Source organism: Scylla paramamosain, chromosome 20, assembly GCF_035594125.1.
Source record: "Scylla paramamosain isolate STU-SP2022 chromosome 20, ASM3559412v1, whole genome shotgun sequence".
NCBI classification, from domain to species: Eukaryota; Metazoa; Arthropoda; class Malacostraca; order Decapoda; family Portunidae; genus Scylla; species Scylla paramamosain.
Window position 1 is genome coordinate 12584536 of NC_087170.1, and position 9749 is coordinate 12594284.

Consider the following 9749-nt stretch of genomic DNA (forward strand, 5'->3'; position numbering starts at 1 on the left):
CTCGAATGAGCTTTACACTCCACAAAAAAAAAAAGAACACTCGACAGTCATTGGTCTTTGGGTGCCACAGGTGAGCAGCGCCCTTGGTTCCCGTTAATCAAGGCATGAGCAAAGGTGAGAGGGCATAGGTACGGTGTGGCAGAATAAACTTTTTTTTTTTTTTTTTGAGGTAAGAAATAGGTACTGAAGATTCAAAAGAGTATAGTAGTAGTAGTAGCAGTAGTAGTAGTAGTAGGAGTAGTAATAGTAGTAGTAGTACTAGGAGTTCTTACTATCTTTTTTCTGTCAGTATTACAATGCTGATTAGATAGTGGGAGATTTTTTCTAGGTAATATTGAAAATAGATAAGTTATCAGTCTAGTTTGGCTGTTTGAAAGTAATAGAAAATGAAAACTCTTAGTCTTTTATTATTACAGGGTAAACTTAAATAACCTTCTGTGGTTGTAGGGGTGAAGTATTTTGTTTAAATAAGTGCAAATTGAGTGTTTATAAGTGCAGATTGAGTGATGTTTCCAGATTTTGTATACAGTAGAAAACGAGACATCTTAGAGATATGTATTCATTGGGTATCTAATAAGAATATACACGATTATTTCACATTATTTCAACATCTTTAACAATACTGTACCGTCACCACCACCATCACCATCACCACCATTATTATAATTTACTTCTATTATTCCGCTACTGGACAAAATTGGAAAAGTCTTCTCTCAGCTTTCTTCACTCATCTGTCACCTATCCGTCTATTCCAAGCCACGCAAAACTCACATTTTCGTTTAGTTTTCTTTGCCCTGCTTTCTTTTGTTGTTCTTAATTTTTCCATTCCGCAGTTCTAATTATTCATTCGTAGTTATACTACATTGTTTTAGAAAGTCCTTAGTGGTTGTTCAGGATTTGTAGTTGCACTGGTGTTTCCATTTGAATCACTAGATTTTCGATTGTTATCCTTTTATTCCTTTCACAAGTTGACAGTGCTTTGACTTCAATGATTCGTTTAACTTCTCTTGAATTGTATGCAGGTTATCACAGCGCTTATTTAATTCTTATACATAATCAAATTTAAGACTTATGTGTTCAATGATGCATATAAAGACCCGAGCCTGCAGCCTTGCCGAGCTGAGAGGACACTTTCACTACATTCCAAAGCAATGAATTACATCCTTTTGTACTCAGCATTTTGCCTGTCATTATCATATAAATTGTCATATTTATTGATATATTTTCCTTTCATATTCTTGTGTTTTATATAAATGTGTTTTTTAGACAGACAGGAAGTCCAATATTATCTATATTTGTCTATGCTTTTATCAAAGCCATTTTTTTTTCCCACCAATCTTGGCGTCCACAAACACTTCGTTGTCTTACGTGGCCTTCTCAAGCACATTATTCATATCACTGATCATCTGTGCAAAAAAGTAACAGGTATTTAAGCCTGTAATATATGTTTTGAGTTAGTGTGTGTGTGTGTGTGTGTGTGTGTGTGTGTGTGTGTGTGTGTGAAAGAGAACGTTGCAGCGAAGACGGTAACTATGTCGAGTGCAAAACCCAGCCATCATTAATACGGTTTATGACACGTGTAATATTCAACCCTTTCTTTTCATTCACCTGTCTTCCCTCATCATTTCATAAGTGTGACTGCAACTCGTATACTGCTTGCTGTTCTGAGTCACCGCCGCGACTGCAAACCTCCTCACATCGCCTTGCTAGATGCGGTACAGCAGAGGCTATCACGATGGACTCAGCCGACACCAACTCCTTACACTTCATAATTTTTTGCAAGCATGTTTAAAGGAGACGCCAGACTGTATCAACCTGTTGCAGTGCGGTCCAATTCCACGCGGTAGTAGCCAATGCAGTTGCCATACTTAATATGCAGGTGTGCTTCCTAAAATATGCTTCGTTTAGGGGTATTTGCAAGGCGAGATTCCGGTTCCAGGCCAGGCCTAAGATGGCTGAGGCGTGTGTCTACGAGCTGGAGGCGGCGTTAGGTGCGGGCCTGCTTCTAGTGCCACACAAAGGGGGTCTAAAACTAGAGGAACGGGATTCTAGGACGGCGAGAGTGGTAGCCTGTGACTGAACCTGGCGATAGTGGTTCATAAGATAGCGGTGTTGCACGGGGATGTGGGTGGCGACTCTGCAAGGGAAGGAGGGGGTCGGCAGGCTGTGGTGCGTGGGACAGGGTGGGTGGGATAGCGGCATTGGGAAGGAGGGAGGCGGTTGGGTGCAATGGATGGGACGGGGTGGAAGGGGCGGCTAGAAGAGGGTAGGGTAGCCCTGGGGAGGCGGTTGGATGAGGTGAGTGGGCCAGGGTGGGTAGGATGGGTGGAAGAGGGAAGGATGGACCAGGGAGGCTCTAGGCTTTGTGTGGTGTTTTAATCAGTTATTTCATGCCTTATCGCCCACTTACGCACACCGTCAGGGTTTGCTTCACCTAATGGTGCTTCTGCACAACTTCACGACCGAGTGAGTGAGAGTGCGTGAACCCGTTGTGCACAAGACGGTTTGCTAGGTAGGATTCCTCCAACTCTCCCTCCCTCTCTCCCACTGCCCCTTCCTCCCTCACTCCCTTCCTTTTCTCCTGTCCATCTTCCCCCTCCCTCCCTTCCTTGCTTGGCACGTGCCGACAACGTGCCACAACTGTCGCCCCTTTAGCTTCGAACTAAAGCCAAGAGGGAGCGCGCGACCAAGAGCAAAACATAAATGAAGGTGTTGAGCGTCTAGCCTCCCTTCCTCCCTCCTCTCCCTTCCACTCTCCCTTCCTCCCTCCTCTCCCTTCCTCCCTTTCTACCTTCCTCGTCTAGCCGGCCTCCTTCCCTCCCATCTCCCTCTCTCTCTCTCTTGCCGCCTCAGCTTACTAATGCTAGAAGGAGGAAGTGAAAGGGAATTTTGGGAATGTTATCATCTCTTTGTACGCATTCCTCTTGTTGGAACATAGACGCACACACAATACGTACACATACACGTACATGTTGATTACAAAACGATAAATGCTGAAATTTTGAGGAAAACGACAAAGAAAAAAAAAAGAAAATTAGTGTAGAAGTAGCGAGAAGAATAAAGCAGAAATTATTAGAAAAAAATGGGAATGAGATAGAAAATGAAAAGAAGACAACATAAGATGGAGGATCTGTAGTGTAGAAATATGTGGAGCATAGTGGAGCAAAGTGGAAGACGGGTAGAGGGAAGGAGTGGAGGAAGAGGTTGAGGGGGGGGAGGAAGTACACTGAAGACCTTGAAACAGTGGATGAACAGGAGGAAGGGAGGGTGGAGGTAGTGGAGATGAGGGGAGGGAGTGGGGAGATGGGGAGAAGGGGAGGGGGGTTAGTGGAGGAGGTGGAACAAGGGAGTGGGTGGGGGGGTTATTTGCCCTACATCCAGAGGCAGGTGTCACGCCCACCTGTCTGCCTTATGAGCCCCTGTTCACTCTACTCTGGTTTTAACCCTTCACCGCATCTGTCAGAGTGCTGCTGCCGCCCTGCTGCCTGTCTGCTGGAGCGAGCGAGAGCGTATTCTCTCTCTCTCTCTCTCTCTCTCTCTCTCTCTCTCTCTCTCTCTCTCTCTCTCTCTGGATGTTTATTACTACACGTTTAAATGTGTAGATAGATAAATATATAGTTAGATAGATAAACAGATAGGTACTAGGGTGGTAGGTAAGGTGTTTGTGTGTGTGTGTGTGTGTGTGTGTGTGTGTGTGTGTGTGTGTGTGTGTGTAAGATATAGATGTAAAGTGACTTCTGTAGTAGCAAGTGTGAATAGAATGAGGTTTCCTTTATACTGTAGCTTTTCCTTTGTGTCCCCTCTCTTTATACGGTGGCTTCTTCTACTATAATATCTCTCTCTCTCTCTCTCTCTCTCTCTCTCTCTCTCTCTCTCTCTCTCTCTCTCTCTCTCCTCTCTCTCTCTCTCTCTCTGTCTGTCTGTCAGTATATATATTTATATTTCCAAAGCAGAGGCAGACAAAACTAAAAAAAAAAAAAAAAAAAAAAAATGGATTCAAGAAACGAAATTTTACATCGAAGTTCCAGAGCAGAGTGGCGCAGTGGAAGCGTGCTGGGCCCATAACCCAGAGGTCCGTAGATCGAAACTACGCTCTGCTACGTGAAATATTTTTATTTTCCTGATCTTAGATTTTACTCCATATCATGCTGTCTGTCTTTGACCTATCGGTTTAAGCTGCACGATTTTATAATAAGGAACTTGTAATATCTCTAATGTAGGACGTAGTCCTACTTTTGCGGTCTCATTATTTTTGTGCTATTATGTTTTGCATGGGCTACTCGAGGAGTACGGAATTTATGTTAGATTGTGCCTTATAACATTTACTGGTGACTATTGGCATGTTTTGATCATCAAGGAATGGTGATAAGAATATGCAGAAATTGAATTCAACTTGTGCTGTCCTGTCTGCACATCATCAGCTTTGTTACACAGCTTCCCTCCATAGACATAGTATATATATATATATATATATATATATATATATATATATATATATATATATATATATATATATATATATATATATATATATATATATATATATATATATATATATATATATATATATATATATATATATATATATATATATATATATATATGTGTGTGTGTGTGTATAGTATATGTATGCGACTGACCACATGTACCTACAGTCACACAGATGAAAAGGACGGATGACTATGAGCCTGAAATGTTTGGCAAGATAAAATGTAAATGAAATAATTATGTGGGAGTTGATTGGCACCTAAGTGGAATTGTTTTCCTCTTTTTTTGTTTCCCTTGACCAGTGACTCTCTTACATAAAAAAAATATAAATAAATAAATTATATATAATATATATATATATATATATATATATATATATATATATATATATATATATATATATATATATATATATATATATATATATATATTTTTTTTTTTTTTTTTTTTTTTTTTTTTTTCCTATGTAGGAGGGAAACTGGCCAAGGGCAAAAAAATAAAAAAATAAATAAAAAAGCCCACTGATATGCCAGTCCCAGAAAAGGATCCAAAGCAGTAGTAAAAAATTGAAGGATAAAGTGTCTTGAAGCCTCCCTTTCGAAGGAATTCAATTCATAGGAAGGTGGAAATACAGAAGCAGGCAGGGAGTTTCAGAGTTTACCAGAGAAAGGGATGAATGACTGACAATACAGGTTAACTCTTGCATTACAAAGGTGGACAGAATAGGGGTGAGAGAAAGAAGAAAGTCTTGTGCAGCGAGGCTGCTGGAGGAGGGGAGGCATGCAGTTAGCAAGATCAGAAGAGCAGTTAGCATGAAAATATCAGTAGAAGACAGCTAGAGATGCAACATCGCAGAGATGAGAGAGAGGCTGAAGGCAGTCAGTTAGAGGAGAGGAATTGATGAAATGAAAAAGCTTCTGATTCCACCCTGTCCAGAAGAGCGGTATGAGTGGAATCTCCTCAGGCATGTGAAGCATACTCCATACAGGGACAGATAAGGCCCCTGTACAGAGTTAGCAGCTGGGAGGATGAGAAAAATTAGGGGAGATGTCTCAGAATGCCTAACTTCATAGAAGCTGTTTTAGCTAGAGATAAAATATGAAGTTTCCAGTTCAGATTATAAGTAAAGGACAGACCAAGGATGTTCAGTGTAGAAGAGGGAGACAGTTGAGTGTTACTGAATAGGGGATAGTTATCTGGAAGGTTGTGCCGAGTTGATAGATGGAGCAATTGAGTTTTTGAGGCATTGAACAATACCAAGTTTGCTCTGCCCCAATCAGAAATATTAGAAAGATCAGAAGTCAGGCGTTCTGTGGCTTCCCTGTGTGAAATGTTTACTTCCTGAACAGTTGGACGTCTATGAAAAGACAAGGAAAAGTGCAGGGTGGTATCATCAGCGTAGGAGTGGATAGGACAAGGAGTTTGGTTTAAGTCATTAATATATATATATATATATATATATATATATATATATATATATATATATATATATATATATATATATATATATATATATATATATATGAACGTTTTTGTATGAATGATGCAAAGGTGACAGTGTTTCAACATGAATGTCTCTCAAGCTTTCTTTCAGGGATAAGGAAGCACAGTATCATTTCACACACTTTTTCATTGAAGTAAATAACTGTACAATAGAAAAATACTTTGATTACTATTTTGAAAGCAAAGCGATTGAAGCTTTTTTTTTTTTTTTTTAAATACATGTGGCCCCAAATAGCATGTCTTTACAAGCTAATTGCATTTAGGTAATCTTAATACACAAGATTTCATTGAAACTACTTCTTACTCATAAGGAAGAATACTCATAGCCAACTCAGCATTACTTTGGGGCCTTCTTAAAAGGAAAGATACTCATAGCCAGCTAAGCATCACTTTGTTGCCTTGATAGTCTTGGCTTGACAGATAAACATTTATCCACTACTTTGGGTGCTCCACCACACATTCATGTGTGTGTACATACTTATATTTCTGTTGTTCTACCACTTTAACAGGATCTCTCTCTCTCTCTCTCTCTCTCTCTCTCTCTCTCTCTCTCTCTCTCTCTCTCTCTCTCTCTCTCTCTCTCTCTCTCTCTCTCTCACAAAATAGATGGTTTTAGCAATGGTGTTTTTCATTTGCCTGATGACACTACTCTTAGTCACCAGTTTTCCTTCCATCTACCAACCATGACAAAGAGGTACTGTGCTTAACCCGACAGTACCATGGGCAACATTGCACAGCCTTCTCAGTATTTTAATTTATAAGTTAAAAGCAATTTCTGAATTGGATTAACAATAAAATTTATATGTAAAACAGTAACATCCCCTCCATTTTACAACCCTACTAATGTGATGTCAAGGAATTAATCTTCTTGTTTTTCTTTTGGAGGGAGGAAGTCCACTTTCCCACCCTGCTGTATCCAGTCCTCAAAGGAGCCGACATACACCCTGTAGGGAAATAAATAAGGAACACTCACCTGAACAGTCTCATTATTCATATTTCTACTCTTTATAATCAAGGTAATTAAAGCATATATTGTGTCAATATGACCAAAAGCCAAGGTAGTAAAAAAGAAAGATCTTTGGAAATATATTGTGATTAAATTCAAATTGAACAAAAAATAAATACATTCAGCACAAATAACATTATAATTATTTTAAATCTTGTTTGATTCTTTATGAATTCATTTATTTACTTCTTAATATATTCCAAAATATTTTTTCTCTGCACTAAGTCATCTATCCTCCAAAAGAAAATGAAATTGTTATCGTTACAAACTGAAAAATCTCAAGACTTCCTCTTTCATGTATTGTAGTTTGTAGCAATTAAAAAATTTCTTCACACGACTCACTTACTCTTAAAACTGAATGGTAAATGCAAATCTAAGCAGCAAAACATTTTACAGGACTGTTCACATCAGTTAATTAGCATGACACTATTTTCAACAAGAAGAGATCATTTACAACTGCAAAGAATGAAAGATAACCATAAACTGTCCAACAATGTAACAGAAAATAAATTAAAATGATGATGATGATGATGATGATGATGATGATGATAATAATACAAGCTCACCTGACATTGGCATAGCCTGCAGCCATGAGAGCCAGCTGTGCAGTGCGGGCCCGGACACCAGCCAGACAGGACACCACAATGGGCTCATCCAGGCCTGGTTTGTTGAATCCAAGCTGGGAGGCAAAGTCTGTTTCTGGCTGCAAGATTGCTGGTCCAAGCCAAGGAACTGGAAAGGAAAATATCAATAAGAATACAATGTCTCAAAAGGGTGGTTGGATAGCACTTGACAATTCCTGTGTATTTAATTCAATACCATGTCACATCCCTATCTGAAATTCTGTCTAACCCTCTCTTCAAACCTTCTTTCACATTATAATAATTATTACTTAGTTCTGATCATTGTCTTAATTTAACTTGCTTACATTGGTGCTGTCTGAACTACATGTATATTAGGTAGTTCTTGTACTACATTTTCTTATACTAAATTGTACCTGTAACTTCTCTGATCCCTCATTTAGTCTGTTGAAATCTAAGTATAGCAAGAAAGTTTATGAAAAAGTGTAAAATGGTGAAGATCAAAATAGGATTGGCAAAGAGCACAGAGAGTAGGGCATGTGTGAATCAGATTTTCTCACTGGATGTTAATGAAAGAGAAGAAAGTCTATGCTGCATTCATGATCCTCGAGTAAGGGTGATCAAGCAAGTGCAACACTCACGTGCAAGGTTCTTGGACTCAGGGATCATGCCATCTTCTCTTAGTTCCTTGGGCATCCGCACATCAATGACCGTCACCTCCTTGTTGGCCATCTTGTCTTTCAGCTCGTCAAAGGAAATGTCTGAGGCAAAAGTAGTAATTAATACTATGCAGCATCAAAGACTGCATTTTACAGCAATCATGTAGAATGTGGGTTTCACCTTGCTGGGTCCACAGCTGACCTGTATGAGTTGCCAGCTATGCATTTCTGCAGCAGTTATGCCATGCTGGGTGAGCAGGGCAACCTAGCATCACAGCAGGATGTTCTGATGGGCAATTAATGTATACACAGGGCCTTTTTTTGTTATTTGTATGTCTTTTTTTATATTTTCTCTTGGTTTTATATATATATATATATATATATATATATATATATATATATATATATATATATATATATTTTTTTTTTATTTCTTTCTTTTTTTTTTCTTTTTTTTTTCCACACATACACACACACACACACACACACACACACACACACACACCACATAGTGTAATGGTTAGCACGCTTGGCACACAGCCAAAAAGGCTAGGGTTTGAGTCCCAGGTGTGGTGAGGCAAATGGGCAAGGTTATTAATCTGTAGCCCCTGTTCACCTAGCAGCAAGTAGGTACAGGATGTAACCCAAGGGGGTGTGGCCTTGCTATCCTGATGGGTAGTGTATGAGTGGTCTCAGTCCTACCCAAAGATCGGTCAGTACGAGCTCTGAGGTCTTTCTGTAGGGGAATGGCTGGCTGGGTCACCAGCAGACTACAGGTGAATGAGTGAATGACACATACATACACACTGTATCATCTATTTGTGCAATGAAAGACAGGGCAACACACACGATTCCCGTCTCACGAAGTAAAAGTGATCATCTGGTGCAGAGAGAGAGAGAGAGAGAGAGAGAGAGAGAGAGAGAGAGAGAGAGAGAGAGAGAGAGAGAGAGAGAGAGAGAGAGAGAGAGAGAGAGAGCGCCGGCCACCCAAAAGGGCAATATTCTCGCTTGCCCAATGTAACACTGCAAAAGAAATGCACAACTACCAACTCACACCAGCCGACGCGGTCCCATCCTGTCCGGGACCCTATTTTTTCATGAATGTCGCTATAACTCCCTGATATTGCCTTAATATCAAGTTGACATATGTTCGCAAATTAAGTCGTGAGTTAATGCATCTTATCATAATTATGTTTTAACTGCCCATGTTTCCCTTGTATTTGAGTACCAATACTTGTGTATGGAACTTGGTGTGTTAAGAAGCACCAGAGGTCAAGCAAGTTGAACAGTACACACCTGGCGGGAGACTGATGGTCGAGTATCCCTGCAGACTCTGGCGGCACATTACCTGAGTGGAGGGCGAGGTGGCCATGAGAGGCCGTGCCCCCCTCAACATCAACACCATGGTTCGACCCACCCACCTCATCCCGCCTGCTGATCTCCGGTGTTGTCAAATGAGATGGCATCGTCCGGTATAGCTTTTGCAACAGCACCGAACTTCGGCGCTGGCCC

General features: G+C 40.1%; 1 protein-coding gene across 1 annotated transcript; it reads right to left on the reverse strand.

Moving 5' to 3' along the window:
- Nucleotides 1-6100: 6100 nt before the first annotated feature.
- LOC135110346 (rhodanese domain-containing protein CG4456-like) lies at nucleotides 6101-9717 on the reverse strand. The gene is made up of 4 exons (XM_064022601.1): nucleotides 9534-9717; nucleotides 8220-8339; nucleotides 7564-7729; nucleotides 6101-6935 (listed from the first exon to the last, which is right to left on the reverse strand). The coding sequence occupies exons 1-4, from the start codon at nucleotides 9661-9663 to the stop codon at nucleotides 6851-6853; spliced, it is 501 nt and encodes a 166-aa protein (XP_063878671.1). The 5' UTR covers nucleotides 9664-9717; the 3' UTR covers nucleotides 6101-6850.
- Nucleotides 9718-9749: the final 32 nt, after the last annotated feature.